Consider the following 21672-nt stretch of genomic DNA (forward strand, 5'->3'; position numbering starts at 1 on the left):
TGGGTTTTCTACAAAAACAGAAACCATTTTTTTTTTTCAATTTTTGGTCACCTATTTAACCAAAAATTGAAACTTTTACTGAAAACAGTTTAGAGAAACATTTTCATGAGAATTTTTTTGGGGGGGGGGAAACTTTTATGGTAGTTAATGAGAATATTTTGGATGGCATATTAAACCTCATGCTTCAGGGTTTAAGCCAATTTCTAACAAAAAAGGATTAGGAGACCCAATGTGTGGGTCAGATTATCCCATATCTGCTACTGTGTGGTTCTTCCAACATCCTCTGAAGCAGATAGTTCTGGCCACTGTCAGAGAGGGACTGCTTTGCTCTGATCCAGTCTTGCAATTGCTACGTTTCTGTGTGACCTTCAGCGAATCATTTGGGTCTCTCTGTAAAATGGGGTTGATAATATTTCCCATCCACAGGGCTGTTATAAGGATAGAGTTTGTTAATGTTTGTGAAGTGCTCAGATGCAACAGTGAGAGGGGCTATATAGACCAAACAGATCTAGGCTCTCCACCTGCAGTTTGGTGGTGCAGCGCTAGGTTTTCCTTTTGTACAGAATTATGTTGAGAAACATTTGGTTATTATTTATTAATCTAACAAGCGTGTATCGAGTGCCATAGATAAAACCACATAAACCCTTTCCCAGTTAGAACAGGTGCCCCAAATGAGAGGGTCTGGGCCTTTTTGGGGGGTCAGAAATGAAGCTATTCTATACCTAGATTCAGTGGGCACCAAACAGCAGCAGATTAGATCGATACATTCTTATACTCTCGCAGCTGTTTGTGGAATATAAATAAATTTACAAGAAAGAAAATGTGCCATCTGCTTCCCTCCTAAAATTATCCCATCCTACTGTTACTGTTCTCTTCCAGGTTTCAGAGTAGCAGCCGTGTTAGTCTGTATTCGCAAAAGGAGTACTTGAGTCACCTTAGAGACTAACAAATTTATTTGAGCATACAGCTCACTTCATCGGATGCATTCAGTGGAAAATACAGTGGGGAGATTTATATACACGCAGAACATGAAACAATGGGTATTACCATACAGTGATCACTTAAGGTGAGCTATTACCAGCAAGGGGGGGGCCTTTTGTAGTGATAATCAAGGTGGGCCATTTCCAGCAGTTGACAAGAACGTGTGAGGAACAGTGGGGGGTGGGGGTGGGGAAATAAACAAGAGGAAATAGTTTTACTTTGTGTAATGACCCATCTACTCCCAGTCTCTATTCAAAACTAAGTTAATTGTATCCAGTTTGCAAATTAATTCCAATTCAGCAGTCTCTCGTTGGAGTCTGTTTTTGAATTTTTTTGTTGAAGAATTCCAACTTTTAGGTCTGTAATCGAGTGACCAAAGAGATTGAAATGTTCTCCAACTGGTTTTTGAATGTTATAATTCTTGACGTCTGATTTGTGTCCATTTATTCTTTTACGTAGAGACTGTCCAGTTTGACCAATGTACATGGCAGAGGGGCATTGCTGGCACATGATGGCATATATCACATTGGTAGATGTGCAGGTGAATGAGCCTCTGTTAGTGTGGCTGATGTGATTGGGCCCTATGATGGTGTCCCCTGAATAGATATGTGGACACAGTTGGCAACGGGCTTTGTTGCAAGGATAGGTTTCTGGGTTAGTGGTTCTCTTGTGTGGTTGCTGGTGAGTATTTGCTTCAGGTTGGGGGGCTGTCTGTAAGCAAGGACTGGCCTGTCTCCCAAGATCTGTGAGAGTGATGGGTCGTCCTTCAGGATAGGTTGTAGATCCTTGATGATGTGTTGGAGAGGTTTTAGTTGGGGACTGAAGGTGATGGCTAGTGGCATTCTATTATTTTCTTTGTTGGGCCTGTCCTGTAGTAGGTGACTTCTGGGTACTCTTCTGGTTCTGTCAACCTGTTTCTTCACTTCTGCAGGTGGGTATTGTAGTTGTAAGAATGCTTGATAGAGATCTTGTAGGTGTTTGTCTCTGTCTGAGGGGTTGGAGCAAATGCAGTTGTATCGTAGAGCTTGGCTGTAGACAATGGATCGTGTGGTGTGGTCTGGATGAAAGCTGGAGGCATGCAGGTAAGTATAGCGGTCAGTAGGTTTCTGGTATAGGGTGGTGTTTATGTGACCATCGCTTATTAGCACTGTAGTGTCCAGGAAGTGGATCTCTTGTGTGGACTGGTCCAGGCTGAGGTTGATGGTGGGATGGAAATTGTTGAAATCATGGTGGAATTCCTCAAGGGCTTCTTTTCCATGGGTCCAGATGAGGACGATGTCATCACTGTAGCACAAGTAGAGTAGGGACATTAGGGGACGAGAGCTGAGGAAGCGTTGTTCTAAGTCAGCCATAAAAATGTTGGCATACTGTGGGGCCATGCGGGTACCCATAGCAGTGCCGCTGATCTGAAGGTATACATTGTCCCCAAATGTGAAATAGTTATGGGTGAGGACAAAGTCACAAAGTTCAGCCACCAGGTTTGCCGTGACATTATCGGGGATAGTGTTCCTGATGGCTTGTAGTCCATCTTTGTGTGGAATGTTGGTGTAGAGGGCTTCTACATCCATAGTGGCCAGGATGGTGTTTTCAGAAAGATCACCGATGTTTTCTCAGTTTTCTCAGGAAGTCAGTGGTGTCTCGAAGATAGCTGGGAGTACTGGTAGCGTAGGGCCTGAGGAGAGAGTCTACATAGCCAGACAATCCTGCTGTTAGGGTGCCAATGCTTGAGATGACGGGGCATCCAGGATTTCCAGGTTTATGGATCTTGGGTAGCAGATAGAATACCCCTGGTCGGGGTTCCAGGGGTGTGTCTGTGCGGATTTGTTCTTGTGCTTTTTCAGGGAGTTTCTTGAGCAAATGCTGTAGTTTCTTTTGGTAACCCTCAGTGGGATCAGAGGGTAATGGCTTGTAGAAAGTGGTGTTGGAGAGCTGCCTAGCAGCCTCTTGTTCATATTCCGACCTATTCATGATGACGACAGCACCTCCTTTGTCAGCCTTTTTGATTATGATGTCAGAGCTGTTTCTGAGGCTGTGGATGGCATTGTGTTCTGCATGGCTGAGGTTATGGGGCAAGTGATCCTGCTTTTCCACAATTTCAGCCCATGCACGTCGGCGAAAGCACTCTATGTAGAAGTCCAGTCTGTTGTTTTGACATTCAGGAGGAGTCCACCCAGAATCCTTCTTTTTGTAGTCTTGGTAGGAAGGTCTCTGTGAGTTAGTATGTTGTTCAGAGGTGTGTTGGAAATATTCCTTGAGTCGGAGACATCAAAAATAGGATTCTAGGTTACCACAGAACTGTATCATGTTTGTGGGGGTGGAGGGGCAGAAGGAGAGGCGCCGAGATAGGACAGCTGCTTCTGCTGGGCTGAGAGTATAGTTGGATAGATTAACAATATTGCTGGGTGGGTTAAGGGAACCACTGTTGTGACTCCTTGTGTCATGTAGTAGTTTAGAGAGTTTAATGTCCTTTTATTGAGTAATGACAATGAGTTTCCTGTCCAGTTTTGATGGTAACTTCCTTGGGACCGGGACCTCGTCTTACATGCCTGTAAAGCACCACGAGCTTAAAACTTGTAATGAATAGAAAATGAGGAAATCTTTGCAGGAGAAACAGAGTCCTGGAAGAAGAGGCTTCCGAAGAGGGATCTGAAAAGGCTTGGGAGAGAATGCCAGAAAGACAGAGATTGCAAAGAGTGGGACAAGGAGCTAACGGAAGCAGTGAGGAGAAAGGATGGGGAGACAGATATGGAGCAGGAGGGAGAGAGGAGGAAACAAGAACTGAGGTGTAGGTGGGGGCAATATTACATACAGCCTTGAAGGTGAGAATGGAGAGCATAGGTGTGATGCAAAAGGAGACAGGAAGCCAGCGACGGGATTCAAGGGTGGAGGCAAGTGAAGAGAGAGTTCACAGTCCTGAGTCAGAGTCCTGGTGGCACAGCCTCTTGGGGGTCGGGGGACCAGCACAGGAATGGGGAGGCAGGCTGAGCCTTTTCTAGTTGCAAATAAGCAGCAACTGCAAGGCCCTGACTGGAATTCATCAGGGCATCACAGATGCGGCGCCCCACACCCCGGCCATGGCCCCTGGCAGTGTCAGATAGCAAGTATATAGGTGCCGATTCAGTGGGTGCTCCAAGGCTGAAGCATCCAGGTGGAAAAAATGGCGGGTGCTCGGCAGCCCCCCATCAGCACCTCCCCTGCCCCACCCAGCACCTCCTGCAGGGGTGGGAAGAGGTGGGGAGGGGCAGGGCGGGGGTGGGGCCTTGAGGGAATGGCTGGAGCGGGGGTGGGAAGAGGTGGGGAGGGGCAGGGCGGGGCTGGAGCTGTGAGGGAAGGGTTGGAGTGGCGGCGGGAAGAGGGGGGGCAGGGGTGGGAAGAGGGGGGAGGGGCAGGGCAGGGGTGGGGCCTTGGGGAAAGGGTTGGAGTGGGGGCGGGAAGAGGTGGGAAGAGGTGGGGAGGGGCAGGGTGGGAGTGGGGCCTTGAGGGAAGGGATGGAGTGGGGGTGGGAAGAGGTGGGGAGGGGCAGGGCGGGGCTGGGGCTGTGAGGGAAGGGTTGGAGTGGCGGCGGGAAGAGGGGGGGCAGGGGTGGGAAGAGGGGGGGAGGGGCAGGGCAGGGGTGGGGCCTTGGGGAAAGGGTTGGAGTGGGGGCGGGAAGAGGTGGGAAGAGGTGGGGAGGGGCAGGGTGGGAGTGGGGCCTTGAGGGAAGGGTTGGAGTGGGGGTGGGAAGAGGTGGGGAGGGGCAGGGTGGGAGTGGGGCCTTGAGGGAAGGGATGGAGTGGGGGTGGGAAGAGGTGGGGAGGGGCAGGGCGGGGCTGGGGCTGTGAGGGAAGGGTTGGAGTGGCGGCGGGAAGAGGGGGGGCAGGGGTGGGAAGAGGGGGGGGCAGGGCAGGGGTGGGGCCTTGGGGAAAGGGTTGGAGTGGGGGCGGGAAGAGGTGGGAAGAGGTGGGGAGGGGCAGGGTGGGAGTGGGGCCTTGAGGGAAGGGATGGAGCGGGGGTGGGAAGAGGTGGGGAGGGGCAGGGCGGGGCTGGGGCTGTGAGGGAAGGGTTGGAGTGGCGGCGGGAAGAGGGGGGGCAGGGGTGGGAAGAGGGGGGGAGGGGCAGGGCAGGGGTGGGGCCTTGGGGAAAGGGTTGGAGTGGGGGCGGGAAGAGGTGGGAAGAGGTGGGGAGGGGCAGGGTGGGAGTGGGGCCTTGAGGGAAGGGTTGGAGTGGGGGTGGGAAGAGGTGGGGAGGGGCAGGGTGGGAGTGGGGCCTTGAGGGAAGGGATGGAGCGGGGGTGGGAAGAGGTGGGGAGGGGCAGGGCGGGGGTGGGGCTGTGAGGGAAGGGTTGGAGCGGGGGTGGGAAGACGTGGGGAGGGGCAGGGCGGGGCTTTGAGGGAAGGTATGGAGCGGGGGTGGGGAGGGGCAGGGCGGGGGCGGGGCGCTAAGGAAACCACATGTCCCAGCATGCCTCACTTCTTCGGTGGGCGGTGCACGGGTGGGGCAGGGTCGTCGCCACGCTTCCTCTGTGTGATTGGTTGAGACTGGGGACGCGGCGAGCTTTGATTGGCAGCCGGGGAGCCGGGGGGCCTGAGGCTCAGAAGAGCGGGCATGTGCTCGGGCGGGGGAGGGCTCTCGGAGCGTGATTGGCTGGAGCGGGAAGGGCGGGCTCGGATTGGAGCGTGTGGGGGCGGGGCGCGCTGAGGCGGGCGCTGAGGCGGCGGAGCCGGCGCGAGGCGGAGGCGGAGGCGGGAGATGGCGGGGCGCGGCCGCGGGTGGCAGCGGGAGCAGCTCAACGGGCTGCACGCGCGGGCCGGGGCCGGCGCGGTGAGGCGAGGCGAGGCTGGAGATCGGGCGGGGCAGCCGCGGCCTGGGGCCCCTCAGCGGCAGCGGCTTGGGGGGGGCGCCGGGAGCGGCCGCGGGGGGGGCGCAGCCTGGCGCCCCCTGCTGGCGGCGAAGCGACTCGGCCTCCCCCCAGCGCCATGTGGTCCCGGGCCCGGCCCGTCCCGTCCCGGGGGCTGCAGTGCTGAGCAGCGCGTGCATTTCCCCTTCTCTCCCTCGCGGGGCCCACCCCGAAGTCTGGAGGGGACGAGCCCGTTTTAATCAGCGCAGATCCCCTGGGTGCCCTGGCAGGAAACCAGCTGCAACCGTCAGCGGGGCTGGGCTCGTCCCTGGGGCGGCTCTTGTGCTCGGGAGCTCGCAGGGCGCTCCTCGGACCCCAGAGGTTGTGGCCGCAGCGGGAGAGGTCACAGTTAACGCTCTGTTTAATTATTTAACCTGCATTCTACACCCTGCACGTTAGAAAGTTAATACCTGGTTTTTGCCTTAAATTTTAGGCAGTGAATAAAGTTTGTTGCAGTGCAAGAAATCCAAGAGCATCACAGCTGCGTAACCTCTGCACACTCTCTGGAGCATGAGATGCTTCTGTCACAATACAGTTTGGAGGCAGGATTGTTCCTGTCCTGCAGTATTTCAGCACAGTGCTTAGGGTCCTTCAGAGCGGAAACCCTCTAATTACAGCTGCAACATCTTCATTTAATAATGTAGACGTGTACTGTTAAGTTCCGATGGCTAAGTGGCCTCATTCTTTTCCCACCATTCATAGTCTCCTTACCAACGGTTGGGCCAACGCATGCGGGATATTACTGGTGATAGAGGGGTGTTAAAGGAGGTTATCCGTGCTGGTGCTGGAGAAATGGTGCCCCAGGATGCTTCTGTGTTAGGTAAAACCAGTTTCTTTGTTGGAGGCCTTTTATTGGGATTATCTGCCAAAGAGCATGTCTGTGTTTTGTTTTTGTTTTTATACTAAGTGAACTAAGTGTCCACATCCACTTTATAATTTTGACTTTTGCTTAGTGGCTGGTATTCTAGACCAGTGGTTTTCAACCTGTGGTGTCTGCAGGCTATGCCTAAGATTTCCAAAGGGGTCTGCACCTCCATTTGAAATTTTTTAGGGGTCCACAAATGAAAAAAGGTTAAAAACTACTGTTCTAGACCACTGCCATTCTCCACCATTTTGGGTTCAGGACCCATTTGTAATTGTTGATGGCCTGTTGCAATCCAGTAAATGGGTGGTGTGGGGGGGTGTTGGATCCTGCCCCCAGGGGAAGGGGGAAGCCCTGGGGGTGGGGTTCCAGAGCCCACCCTGCGTTCATCTTGCAGTGATGGCTCTTGCAGCTCTGGTCCCGCAGGGCTGGCTGGGTTCAGCTCCCTGCTTTGGACATTACAGCCTCCAGGCTCGGCCCTGGCTGGCTGGGCCACGTTTGTGTAAGTGGTGGTGCGACCTGGTACATGGGGTTGTAGTGCCACTCGGACTCGTCCCAGCCAGTCTGTTATGATGGAGGGGCCTCTGGATCAATCCAGAGTGGCACTGCAATCCCGGAGGTCACAATGCCCAGAGCGGAGAGCTGAGCAGCCACAACAGTTGCTGCACGACTCTTTGAAACGTTCTGGTAACCCAATTTTGAGTTAAAAGAAAAGGAGGACTTGTGGCACCTTAGAGACTAACCAATTTATTTGAGCACAACCGTTCATGAGCTACAGCTCACTTCATTGGATGCAATTTTGGGTTGCAGCCCACTGGTTGAGAAACCTTGCCCTAGCCCTAGGTGACTGTGCTTCTCTGCAGCACGTGAATAAATGGAGATAGTTGTTGATGCATCCAGTTTGTTCTAGGATTCTCTAGGCCCCTTCATGTCTTTGAACACTTACAGTATACAAATCTGAATTCAGTTTTATCACAGACTCCCCGCCCAGGAGACGCCAAAGATGTTGCAAAAAAGAGCTTTAGCCATAATTTGCTATAGAGAGCAATATGCCCTGCCCTATGTGCTTGATTTTTATTTAAGAATGTCTTGTTCAGGACTGCTGGTTTAGGCTGTTCTTAAACTGCTTGCTTCAAAAAATCAGTCTCAGTAAAATATGGGTTGTATTGCTCAAGGAAATCTGTAAAAGGAATCGCACCTCTTTCGTGAAAGCTGTAGGTTTCAATTAGGTTCATGTTCAGTCAGCTGATCCCAGCCTTGCAATGAGATCTGCACATGTTGGTCTTGCTCTTATTGCAGGATCTGTGCCTTTGGTGAGTATTTTTGGCTGTCCAGAAGTACTACTCTTGTGAACCTGAGGTGACTACTCTTTATAAAGTACATTGTTGAAGAGTTCAGACTCAAATTTGACTGAAAGCTGAAATGTCGATTGGCTGGAGAGTATCTTCCAGTATTGCAATGGCTTGTACAGCTTTTCTTTCTTGGTGTCATAAAGACACTAACATATCTTTATAGTTTTTTTGTTTGCTGTCCTGGAAGCTGACAATCAGAGGGAGTTACAAGTTAACAGATTCTGTTCCAAGTGCTGGCATCAAAGTGCAGTGTACAATAGATTAAATGAAGAGGCATGTCGATTTTTAAGAAATGCAGGAAGCATTTCACCACTAGATTGAGCCTAGGTCAGTATTGGCTGAAAGCTGTTTCAGTTTGATGGTGGTTTGCCTTTTGTGACATGACTCATAGATTGAAAACCAGAGGGGACCATCCTTATCATCAAGTCTGATCTCCTGCATGTTGCAGGCCACAGAACCTCACCCACCCACTCCTGTAATAGACCCATAAGCTCCTGCTGAGTTACTGAAGTCCTCAAATCATGATTAAAGACTTCAGGTTACAGAGAACCCACCGTTTACACTAGTTTAAACCGGCAACTGAGCTGTGCCCCAGGCTTCAGAGGAAGGCGAAAACCCCCCGGGGTCTCTGCCAATCTGACTTGGGGGAAAATTCCTTCCCAACCCCAAGTATGGCAATCATTTAGACCCTGAGCATGTAAGTGACACCCACCAGCCAATGCTATAAAAACCCCACCTCCACGAGTGGAGTAGCAACCAGTGCTGGTGCACTGTCTACGCTGCCACTTCACAGCGCTGAAACTTGCAGCGCTCGGGGGGGTGCTTTCTTGAGAAAGTTTCAGTCTTGAAGCCAGTTAGGTTTTTTTGCTCCCACTGCTCCTCTTGGAAGGCTGTTCCAGAACTTCACTCCTCTGATGGTTAGAAACCTTCATCTAATTTCAAACCTGAACTTGCTGATGGCCAGTTTATAGAATCATAGAAGGGTAGTACTGGAAGGGACCTTAGTAGGTCATCTAGTCCAATCCCCTGCACTCAAGACAGGACTAAGTAATAACTAGAGCATCCCTGACAGGTGTTTGTCTAACCTGTTCTTAAAAAATCTCCAATGACGGAGATTCCACAACCGCCTTAGGCCAATTTGTACCATTGCTCAAATATCCTGGCAGTTGGGAAGTTTTTCCTAATGTCCAACCTAAACCACCCAAGAAGCTGAAGTTTAAGCTCTTTGCTTCTTGTCCTATCCTCGGAGTTTAACAAGAACAATTTTTCAGCCTTCTCCTTGTAACAACTTTTATGTACTTAAACTGTTATGTCCCCCATCAGTCTTCTCTTCTCCAGACTAAACAAACCCAATTCAATCTTTCTTCATAGGTCAGGTTTTCTGGACCTTTAATCATTTTTTGTTGCCTTTCTCTGGATGTCACCAGTTTGTCCGCATATTTCTTGAAATGTGGTGCCCTGAACTGGACACAATACTCCAGCTGAGGCTTTACCAGTGTGTAATAGAATCGAAGAATTACTTCTTGCTTACAACACTCCTGCTAATACATCCCAGAATGTTCACCTTTTTTTGCAGCAGTGTTACACTGTTGACTCATATTTAGCTTGTGATCCACCATAACTCCCAGATCCCTTTCCGCAGTACTCCTTCCCAGGCAGACATTTCCCATTTTTATGTGTGCAATTGATTGTTCCTTCCCAAGTGGAGTACTTCACGTTTCTCCTTATTGAATTTCAACCTGTTTACTTCAGACTTTCTCCAGTTTGTCAAGATCATTTTGAATTTTAATCCTATCCTCCAAAGCAGTGGTTGTCAACCTTTCAAGATTACTGAAGCCCAAGCCCTGCTGCCCAGGCCTGAAGCCCGAGCCCCACCACTTGGGGCTGAAGCATGTAACTTAGCTGTGTGGCCCCAGGCAGTTGCCCTGCTTGCCACCCCCTAATGCTGTCCCTGTACTTGCGACCCTGCTAAACCTGTCCCATGGCCCACCAGGGGGTTGCACTCCCCAGGTAGAGAAACACTGATCTAGATGATCTAGATCTGGAAGACCTCTGCATATCCCCAGGTGTATGCGTACCTCTGGTTGAGAACCACTGCTCCAAAGCACTTGCAACCCTTCCGAACTTCGTGTCATCCGCAAACTTTATAAGTGTACTTTCTATGCCATTATCTAAATCCTAGATGAAGATATTGAACAGGAGCAATCCCTGCAGGACCCCACTTGATATGCCTTTCCAGCTTGACTGTGAACCACTGATAACTACTCCCTGGGAACGGTTTTCCAACTCGTTATGCAACCATCTTACAGTGGCTGCATCTAGGTTGTATTTCCCTAGTTTGTTTATGAGAAGGTCATGCAAGACCGCATCAAAGCTTACTAGAGTCAAGATACCACATTTATTACTCCCCCCTCCCCCCCCATCCACAATGCTTGTTACCCTGTCAAAGACAGCTATTAGCTTGGTTTGACATGATGTTCCTGACAAATCCATGTTGACTGTTCTTATCTTATTATCTTCTAGGTGTTTGCAAATTAATTGTTTGCTCTTTTATCTTTTCTGGTACTGAAGTTAAGCTGACTGGTCTGTAATTCCCTGTGTTATCCTTATTCTCCTTTTTATAGATGGGCACTATATGTGCCTTCTTCCTCTCCCCTGGGATCTCTTCTGTCTTCCATGATTTTTTGAAGATAATTGCTAATGACTCGGATATTTCCAGAGTCAGCTCCTTGAGTATTCTAGGATGTATTTCATCAGGACCTGCTGACTTGAAGACCTCTAACTTGTCTAAGTAGCTTTTAACTTGTTCTTTCTCTATTTTAGCCTCAGATCCTGTTTACTGGCATTCACCAATGTTAGATGTCCAATTGCTACTAACCTTTTTGGTGAAAATAAACAAAAAAGTAATTTAGCGCTTCTGCCATTTCCACGTTTTTTGTTATTGCCCCTCATTGAGTAATGGACCTACCCTGTCCCTGGTTTTCCTTTTGCTTCTAACGAATTTGTAGAATGTTTTCTTGTTACCCTTTGTCTCTAGCTAGTTTAATTTCATTTTATGCCTTGGCCTTTCTAATTTTATCTCTACATGCTTGTGTGTTTATATTCATCCTTCATAATTTGACTTAGTTTCCACTTTGTGTGGGACTCTTTTGAGTTTCAGGTTACTGAAGATCTCCCGGTTAAGCCAGGGTGGTCTCTTGCCATGCTTCCTATGTTTCCTGTGCAGTGGGATAGTTCGCTCTTGTATCCTTAATAACATCTCTTCTAAAAAACTGCCAACTCTCTTCAACTGTTTTTCTCCTTAGACTTGCTTCCCATGGGATCTTACCTACTAACTTCCTGAGTTGGCTAAAGTCAGCCTTCTTGAAATCCATTATCTTTGTTCTGCTGTTTTCCCTCCTACTGTTCCTTAGAATAATGAACTCTGTCATTTCATGATCACTTTCACTTGAGCTGCCTTCCACTTTCATATTCTCAACCAGTTCCTCCCTATTTGTCAAAATCAAATCTAGAACAGCCTCTCCCCAAGAGCTTTCTCCACCTTCTGATATAAAAAATTGACTCCAGTGCATTCCAGTAATCTGTGCACTACTGTATTTTTTCCCAACAGATGTCGGAGTAGTTGAAGTCCCCCATCAGCACCAAGTCCTATTCTTGTGTCAGCATTGGTGCTTAACTTAACTCCTCTCTGTCCCTGGTATTTATCTCTGTTGTATTTATAGAGAGCAATCATATCTTTCCTCAGCTTTAGTTTGGATAGGCTAAACAAGCCAAGCTCCTAGAGTCTCCTCTTGTAAGGTCGGTTTTCCATTTCTCTGGTCATCCTAGTAGCCCTTCTCTGCACTAGTTCCAGTTTGAGTTCATCTCTCTTAAACATGGGAGACCAGACATGAGATTGGCTTTAGTCCTATGCTAATGGTCTTTGTTGTATGTATGCGAATAGGAGATTGTCTGCTGGGAACGTTGTTGGCAATCGCAGCAGTGCTCTGAGTAAGGGGCCCACCCCCTGAGCGTTGGTTCCTTTGTGTCAGCATTCAAGCACGTTGGTGAGCTTGTGTGCTCTTGCTGTATGTGCGGTATGTATTCTGCAGATAGATCAAGGATTTTGTTTCTAGGACTCTCCATCTGCCCATCTTTCCCCAGTACTAAATTCACACACATTTTTTAAATCAGTGTGTTTTGCTAGATAGAAAATGACAAACTGGTAGACAGAGTTGTGTTGTATCGTAAAAAGTTGCAGGCAGCGTTGAGTGAAATCAACACTGTCCTACTTATTTGATGGCAGAGAGATCCTGGAGTGAGTAGCCTGTGCTCCCTCTGCTGTTTGGCAGCCCATGGAAAAGCAGAACAAAAGAACTGTACAGTACAATGAGAGAGTGAGTGGTTAGCAGGTGTATCACCAAAGAAGTGATCAGTTTTCTTGAGTATTTTGTAATGTAAGTTCTCTAACATCTCCTGCCCTTCTCCCTTTGTATTCAAACTCTTGCAGTGAAATATTCTGGGTACCTGGAATACATGGATAAGCCCTTTGACACAAACTGGTACAGGAGGAATCCTAGGCTGATGAAACTTGGAGAAGGTAAATCCAGACTGAAGAACTAGTACTGAAGGTACAAGGCTATAAGGACCCTGCCCCTTCTATAGCCCTCTGGCTATGTTAATACCTTAAAGCCTGGTATAGGTTTTGTGCTTTCATAATGTCATATGTTCTAAGTAATGTTGGCATTACTGTTTGTGGGATTACAAGCTACTACTGTGCTTTTGCCTCCTGTTTCCAGGTGTGGGGGAAGGGATGATTGAGAGCTTTTTTTCCCTCCTGGAAATGAGTCCAGAGGGGACAATGTAAGCTACTTGTGAGTTGTAGAATTTGGCTGTATTTTGTGGCTCAAAGTGGATACTTGCTTTGATTGCTTAACACATGAGCCTTGCAACTTATGCTGTATTTTAAACACTCTTTACATTCCAAAGCTGGAGGCAGAGAACGTAAGAACGGCCATACTGGGTTAGACCAGAGGTCCATTTAGCCCAATATCCTGTCTTCCAACAGCAGCCAATGCCAGGTGCCCCAGAGGAAAAGAACAGAACAGGTAATCATCAAGTGAGCCAACCCCTGTCGCCCATTCCCAGCTTTTGGCAAACAGAGGCTAGGGGCACCATCCCTGCCCATCCTGGCTAATAGCCATTCATGGACCTATCCTCCATGAATTTATCTAGTTCTTTTTTGAACCCTGTTATAGTCTTGGCCTTCACAACATCCTCTGACAAGGCATTCCACAGGTTGACTGTGTGTTGTGTGGAAAAAATACTTTGTTTTAAACCTGCTGCCTATTAATTTCATTTAGTGACCTCTAGTCCTTGTGCTATGAGAAGGAGTGAATAACACTTCCTTATTTACTTTCTCCACACTAGTCATGATTTTATAGACCTCTATCATATCCCCCCTTAGTCGTCTCTTTTCCAAGCTGAAAAGTCCCAGTCTTATTTATCGCTCCTCATATGGAAGCCATTCCAAACCCCTGATCATTTTTGTTGCCCTTTTCTGAACCTTTTCCAATTTCAGTATATGTTTTTTGAGATGGGGCAACCACATTTGCACACAGTATTCAAGATGTGGGCGTACTGTGGGTTTATATAGAGGCAATATGATATTTTCTGTCTTATTATCTATCCCTTTTCTAATGATTCCCAATGTTCTGTTCGATTTCTTTTGACTGCCGCTGCACATTGAGTGGCTGTTTTGAGAGAACTATCCACAATGACTCCAAGATCTCTTCCTTGAGTGGTAACAGCTAATTTAGACTCCATCATTTTATATGTATAGTTGGATTGTTTTCCAATGAGCATTACTTCGCATTTATCAACATGAGACTGAATACTGGTGTCTGCCAGGCTACTGGAATATGGGTGGATCATTTTTGTGATCCAGGGTGCATGCTATGCTGCTGGATGTGTATAAAATTACCATTGCTGGTTAAGAATTGGCAGTCAAAAATGCTGAAAGTTGGAAAAGTGAAGGCTTGAAAACCAGGTTTTAAGACACATCAGTCCTTCAAGTTGAGGATTTTGAGGGCCGCGTCAAAAGTTCCACTTCTTGTTTTGCCAGAGATTACGCTACAGGGAATGGAGGTTGGCCTACTGACAATGAAGAAGGGAGAGTTGGCAAGATTTCTCTTCACACCAAGTTATGCCTATGGGGCATTGGGCTGTCCTCCTTTGATTCCACCTAATGCCACAGTCTTGTTTGAGATGGAGCTGCTGGACTTTCTAGACTCAGCTGAATCTGACAAATTCTTTGTTTTGACTACTGTGAGTTAGTTATACAAGTAGCTTTGAGCCATAAACACTGAATTTTAAGTCTTTGTTCTTTGCTGTCTTCCCTGTTATGTATGCCTATTGCTGCCGTAATAGGATGATGTCAGATACTCTTGTTCAAAATAGCTTCCAGCTAATAGCATCTGTGGTATGTTTGTGTGAAGGGGCTTGATGTCCATGTTCATGCCTCTATTTATGTACTTCTAAAATGACAGCACGGTTATGCTTGCACCATACTGTCCATATCTCACTCGTTGCAGTGCCCATGTTCCAGGCCCTGTAGCTTGCAAAGAAAATAAAGCATGCTGAGATGCTTAATGTGACTTAAAAAATCGCTGTTCCAGCCCAGTGAAAGTCAGTGGGGCTACATCTGTTTACAACCAGTTGAAGGTTTGGCCCTGAAATCTTCCAGATTTCCCTCACAGTTGAAACTTCTCTCCTTCCCAGCCTGCATCAAGAGCATTTCAAAGTGTAAATTAAAGAAAATAGACTCTTGGGAGTAGCATTAAAACAAACTGAAGCTGTAGTTCTTAAAACTGCTTTGCATGTTTGCAAATTCACAGCTCAGAGTGTAATCCAGGGGAGAAGCTAGTCAGGGTGGCATTTTGTTGTTTCTAGTGAGTCCTACAAGAACCCTGGCATGTAGCTCCCTCCTGTGAAACTGCTCAAGGATGTAACTTGTGGTCCACGTAGGAAATTCTTATCAATGTTTGTTAGGTTGGGGAGGGCATTTTCTTTGCTCCTGAGCTGACCTTTCCAAGCGTCGCTCTTTGGTTGGGTGGCTTCCACTCCTACAGGCCTGTTGTCGCCACAGGTCTCCTGTGTCCTTTGTGAAGCTGTTCTTATACCAACTCTGGATGCGTTACTCTCTGGTCTGACCACTTGGAAGTGCTATAGGTACTTACTATTGTCTCAGCATTCCTATTTTGTGTCTACTAAACGGCTGAATTTTGGCTTCTGTACACAGGAGCAGCAGGATACGTTCCCACTACAGAAGGTGTTGAAAGTGGCAAATACAGAGAGGGAGTTTGGCAATTACCTCTTCCGCCAGAAGCGCTTCATGGATGCCAGAGAGAGATACAAGCGGGTAATAAAACCAGGATAACAGGGTTATGCACTCTGTAGAAGATAGTAAGTCACGACTAAGCATTAGCTGAAAGCGCAAAGTGGAATACAGTTTAGAGAACAATTACCCTCTAGCATAATACACCTGGGAGACACAGTTAAGCTAACGTTTTAAATTCTGGTAGATGTTGATAATTTAAGAACAGTATATTAAGCAGCTGTCTTCGTATGCTCCGCCAAGGTGTGTGTTGAGCTGCAACGAAAGGAAATACAGGTTGATACTAGTGTGTGAACTCACTTCCCCCATATTTACACCTTGCTGGTCCTGATTAGTACAGGCAAGGAAATGTACAGATGGGTTGGTGTACTTGGAATACATCTCAAGTTCTAGAAATGGCTTGCAGGCTTTGAACATATTTACTTCAATTGCAACAATCACCTAGCTGGAATCTGCCAGCACAGCTTTCAACAGAAAGAGGAGAGTCTATCCATAGAGCATGGCCTTGGGCAGTGGGGGAGGTTTAGATTGGATATTAGGAAAAACTTTTTCACTAGGAGGGTGGTGAAACACTGGAATGCGTTACCTAGGGAGGTGGTAGAATCTCCTTCCTTAGAGGTTTTTAAGGTCAGGCTTGACAAAGCCCTGGCTGGGATGATTTAACTGGGAATTGGTCCTGCTTTGAGCAGGGGGTTGGACTAGATGACCTTCTGGGGTCCCTTCCAACCCTGATATTCTATGATTCTAGAGAGCTCTGAGATAAAATTTTCAGAAGTGACTTAGGCACTTGGAAAAAAAAAAAAGGAGTACTTGTGGCACCTTAGAGACTAACCAGTACTCCTTTTCTTTTTGCGAATACAGACTAACACGGCTGCTACTCTGAAACCTGTCATTAGGCACTTGGAACACCAAGACTTATTAAACTCTAATCCCTCTAAATCACTTAAGTGCTTTTGAAAATTTTACTCGTAGTCTCCCAGCAAGGAAATGTTACCCCATCACTTGTTTCTGGGAGACTTTATCTTTTTGTTTTTAATGCTACAACATGCACTCCACACTCCTAGTCTTTAGTTAGGACATGAATGTTTGTGTCTTATGGAAATTTTGTTCCTGTTTGAGGATACCTTCTCTACCACCACTTTTTTGCCTGTGAATGGATGTATTTACGTGAAATTTCTGTGGATGGTTTCCTCTTCCCACCCACACTTCTAAAATTTGTGCGATTTTTCCTTTCTGCAGTGTGTGTGTGTGTGTGTGTATATATATATATATGTTCGAAAAAACAACAACTCCAAACAAACACTGAGCAACCTCTGTAGCATTCACAATGAGATAGGCACTTTAAAATCAAAAACAGAAATGAGGTCCCTGGTCTAATCTCAATCAGCAAGGAGGGAAGAGGTATGCTATGCCACACTGCGAACGACTGAGCTGATTGGTCATGTTCAGGATGCATCCTGCTAATGCGATTCTGTTTTTTTGCTTTTTATCTGAAACGTTTCAAAGGTGGCTAAGTTGATGTCTCTCTCTAGATCAGTGGTCAGATAAAGTCCTCAATTTTCCACAAACATATGCACTGTGCATTATTTCTGTTTTTTTTTTTTTTTTTTTTTTTTAACCCCATCTGTCCAGGCCTCCTTGATCCTGTGTCGCAGGCCTTCCAATGGGGATGAGCAGTGCCAGATTGATGCTGCCAAACTGCTGGTGTTCCTGAATCTGTCATTTACTTACTTGAAGCTGGAGCGTCCTTTCCGAGCTCTGACATATGGAGAAAAGGCGCTGGAGATTGACAAGAGAAATGCGAAAGCATTATTCAGGTGTGGCCAGGTGAGCAAAAGTAGATTCCTCTGTTGGGTTAAGAGGTTGCATCAAGCTAAACCCCAGCCTTGCTAGTCTGTGGGGAGGACCTGCAATAGAATAAAATGAGCCGCTCAGAAAATCTGTTAGCAATACTGGGCCAGGCTTTCAGATGTGCTGTGTGCCCACAGCTACCATAATAGTTGGTGGGAGTTATACTGAATGCTCATGTCTGAAAACCTGGCCCTTTGCAGATACATTGCATTGCTCTGTTTTTTTCATGCTGTGATGTTATTGACTTGAACTGGGACCATATAGATCATTGTTGCAACCAAGGTCCTGTAGTGGCACCAACTCTTGTATAAAGGGGGTCAAATGAGGTGTCTAAGACAAGGTTATGGTTTGCTGGTTATGATTATGCTGTCTATATGTGTGTATCATTTTTGTAGTTGAAGTTATGAATATTGGCTCTATACTGTCTGTATTTCAAACTTATGCTGTGCTTCTGAGTGACACCCCAGACAAGCTGGTGTCAGCTCTGCCTAGCCTGCTTGATGGCCCATTAAGGACCATCAGCTGTACAATTGACCCATTGAGAGAAGGCAGACACACCATAGCAAGGTATGCAGGGACGGGCCTATGGACAGAACTCTGAGGTTTTTCCAGGCCATGTGTTGGACAGCTTGTCTTTGGGACAAAGAAAGCAGAGACCACATGGCAGGAGACTATAAAAAGCTGCTGCAGCTCCTCCATCTTGTCTTCAATCCTTCTTCTTACCTCTGGAGGGACTTCGCTGCACTGAAGCTTTGAACAAAGGACTGAAAGACCTATCCCAGCTGTGGATGTTCTCCAGAGACTTGATTTGAACCTGCAGTTTATTCTATCACTGCTGCAAGCCTGAACCAAGAACTTGGCCATTACTGTATGTCATTGATTCCATTGAACCAATTCTAGCTCTCATCTCTATCTTTTTCCTTTTATGAATAAACCTTTAGATTTTTAGATTCTAAAGGATTGGCAACAGCGTGATTTGTAGGTAAGATCTGATTGCCGTCTATGACGAGATAACTGGCTCTGTGGGTGAGGGAAAAGTGGTAGACGTGTTGTTCCTTGACTTGAGCAAAGCTTTTGACACGGTCTCCCACAGTATTCTTGCCAGCAAGGTAAAGAAGTATGGGCTGGATGAATGGACTATAAGGTGGATAGAAAGTTGGCTAGATTGTCGGGCTCAACGGGTAGTGATCAATGGTTCCATGTCTAGTTGGCAGCCGGTATCAAGTGGAGTGCCCCAAGGGTCGGTCCTCGGGCTGGTTTTGTTCAATATCTTCATAAATGATCTGGAGGATGGTGTGAATTGCACCTTCAGCAAGTTTGCAGATGACACTAAACTGGGAGGAGAGGTAGATACACTGGAGGGTAGGGCTAGGATCCAGAGGGCCCTAGACAAATTAGAGGATTGGGCCAAAAGAAATCTGATGAGGTTCAACAAGGACAAGTGCAGAGTCCTGCACTTAGGATGGAAGAATCCCATGCACCGCTACAGAGTAGGGACCGAATGGCTAGGCAGCAGTTCTGCAGAAAAGGACCTAGGGGTTACAGTGGACAAGAAGCTGGATATGAGTCAACAGTGTGCCCTTGTTGCCAAGAAGGCCAGTGGCATTTTGGGATGTATACGTAGGGGCATAGCGAGCAGATAGAGGGACATGATCGTTCCCCTCTATTCGGCATTGGTGAGGCCTCATCTGGAGTACTGTGTCCAGTTTTGGTCCCCACACTACAAGAAGGATGTGGAAAAATTGGAAAGAGTCCAGCGGAGGGCAACAAAAATGATTAGGGGACTGGAACACATGACTTATGAGGAGAGGCTGAGGGAACTGGGATTGTTTAGTCTGCGGAAGAGAAGAATGAGGGGGGATTTGATAGCTACTTTCAACTACCTGAAAGGGGGTTCCAAAGAGGATGGATCTAGACTGTTCTCATTGGTAGCAGATGAGAGAACAAGGAGTAATGGTCTCAATTTGCAGTGGGGGAGGTTTAGGTTGGATATTAGGAAAAACTGTTTCACTAGGAGGGTGGTGAAACACTGGAATGTGTTACCTAGGGAGGTGGTGGAATCTCCTTCCTTAGATATTTTTAAGGTCCGGCTTGACAAAGCCCTGGCTGGGATGATTTAATTGGGGATTGGTCCGGCTTTGAGCAGGGGTTGGACTAGATGACCTCCTGAGGTCCCTTCCAACCCTGATGTTCTATGATTTGTATATAGACCTGGGTCTGGGGCTTGATCCTTTGGGATCAAGAGAACCTTTTTTCTTTTACTGGGGTATTGGTTTTCATAACCATTTATCCCCATAATGAGTGGCACTGGTGGAGATACTGGGAAACTGGAGTGTCTAAGGGAATTGCTTGTGTGACTTGTGGTTAGCCAGCGGGGTGAGACCAAAGTCTGCTCTGGTTTGGTTTGCCTTAGAGGTGGAAAAACCCCAACCTTGGGCCGTAACTGCCTTGCTTTAAGCAGTTTGTCCTGAATTGGCACTCTCAGTTGGGTCCTGCCAGAACCAGCATCGTTACACATGCATCCAGAGAGTTGTTTAGGAATTACCTATTTCCAAAACTTGAAACATATATTCCCATAAAGTAATCCTAAAGAGCTACTGTGAGTAGATGTTTGTTCTCTAATTCTTGTCCTTCTTTCAATGACAGGCTTGTCTCTCTCTGACAGAGTATGAAAAAGCTCGGGATTTCCTTGTCAGAGCTCAAAAAGAACAGCCCTTTAACCATGATATTAACAATGAGCTGAAAAAGCTGGCCAGGTGAGAGAACTCCTTTTAGCTTCTTATGAGAGGTGCGGGAGAGAATGCTTAGGTGGACAAAAAAATACACACTTCACTTCCACGAGGCAAATAACTGTCTAGAAATTCTCTTTATAATGTGTTAAAAGAAAGAGCCAGCAGACTAGCTTTTGTAAGGATTAAATCAGCAAATGGTTGAACTGTGGGAATACCAGTCTTTTAAATAAAAAAAAGGTGGGGGAGATTTAGTTTGATTAATTTGCGGATGCAGTACTTAAGAGTGACAGTTGAGTAGATGACAGAGATCCACTGTTTCCATACAGTTGCTCTGGGGGGGGATATCTCTGTTGCAGCTGCTATACACTTCACTTGAGTAGGTAGGGCAGGCTGTTGATGACAGGCTAGACTGAGAGTGCTGAAGTATCTTGACATCAATAAAATATTGTACAATAGAGTTCACTGCGATCAGGTTCTGTTTCCTTTGAGACGTGTTGGTTGACTTCCCCTGCTTTTCCACTTACAACTTACAGCACTCTGCAAACACTAATTTGCGGGGAGATTTGAAAGTGAATTTCATGCTGTCTTGGAGATAATAAATCAACAGTATTGGAGAAATAAACTTTGTTTGCCCACAGAATAAGAACACCACAAGCAGTTGCAGCAGTCTTCCCTACCAATGTGCTTGGTCATGTTTTCATGAGACCAACTCTAGTGTCCCAATCTCATTCTGTTCTTTGTGTCTTGGGAAAGTACCAACAGAGGAGCTATTAGTGCCCGTTATGTTGCAAACACTTGTGGGAACTATGCAGTGAGGGCCTCAGAGCTACAGCGGGGTCACCAACTCACTTTAGGTAGGCATCAGAACATCTGTTGGATCAAACTAACCAGTTTCATACTGGTCAGCCCAGATTAACTCCAGGCCAAGTCTGCAATGGAAGAGGTGAAAGCATACCTCTTCGCTGTCCTGTATATGTCAGGACATTCCACTCTTCAGCTCTCTGGCATGACAACATCTTGCCTTGGTTGAAGCACTTGCAGTGTGGCAGACTGCTCACTTTGCTTTGGTATTGCCTGGCCGTTTTGCAATCCTCTAGTTCTTTGCTCTGCCCGTGAATTAGACTAGAGAAAATACAGAACAGAGGAAGTGAAATGGACCTGGTGTTTATCATAGAATCATAGAATATAAGGGTTGGAAGGGACCCCAGAAGGTCATCTAGTCCAACCCCCTGCTCGAAGCAGGACCAATTCCCAGTTATGAGAGTTTGAGAGACCAGGAGCATTATTTCTGTGCCCTTAGAGAGAAGGCAGAAGAAAAGAGAAATAAAGGGATGGAAAATGATGTCCCAATTGAGGCATGGGCTTGTTTGTTCCTTTCTCCATTTGTGGAAAATTGCATTACCAGTGTGGGTGAAAGGCTCTATTTCTCAGAACTCAGTTTTGTGCTGTTAATCTGTTTGTAAATTGTAATCAAGTTGTAAGTAGCAGCCTGCCTTACAGAGGACAGTGGATGTTGATGAGGGACTATGAAATATGATGTTTCAGCATCTTAATCTGTCAATTACATATTTAAATCCCAAGGCACAAAGTGCATTACAAACACATCTAAACAAGCAGTAATTATAAAATGATTCTGGATTACT

General features: G+C 46.8%; 1 protein-coding gene across 3 annotated transcripts in view; it reads left to right on the forward strand.

Annotated features, from left to right (window-relative positions):
- The first annotated feature begins 5699 nt into the window (after positions 1 to 5699).
- Positions 5700 to 21672, forward strand: part of FKBP6 (FKBP prolyl isomerase family member 6 (inactive)) — a 47415-nt gene continuing 31442 nt past the window's right edge. For all 3 annotated transcript variants that reach the window (XM_075120766.1, XM_075120767.1, XM_048824330.2), the window contains exons 1-7: positions 5700 to 5781; positions 6560 to 6677; positions 12561 to 12650; positions 14175 to 14377; positions 15351 to 15470; positions 17079 to 17273; positions 19944 to 20053. In XM_075120766.1, coding sequence (XP_074976867.1) covers positions 5710 to 5781; positions 6560 to 6677; positions 12561 to 12650; positions 14175 to 14377; positions 15351 to 15470; positions 17079 to 17273; positions 19944 to 20053 — 908 coding nt within the window. In that variant the 5' untranslated portion in view covers positions 5700 to 5709. The remainder of the gene's footprint in view (positions 5782 to 6559; positions 6678 to 12560; positions 12651 to 14174; positions 14378 to 15350; positions 15471 to 17078; positions 17274 to 19943; positions 20054 to 21672) is intronic.

Source organism: Caretta caretta, chromosome 17 (assembly GCF_965140235.1).
Source record: "Caretta caretta isolate rCarCar2 chromosome 17, rCarCar1.hap1, whole genome shotgun sequence".
NCBI lineage: Eukaryota > Metazoa > Chordata > Testudines > Cheloniidae > Caretta > Caretta caretta.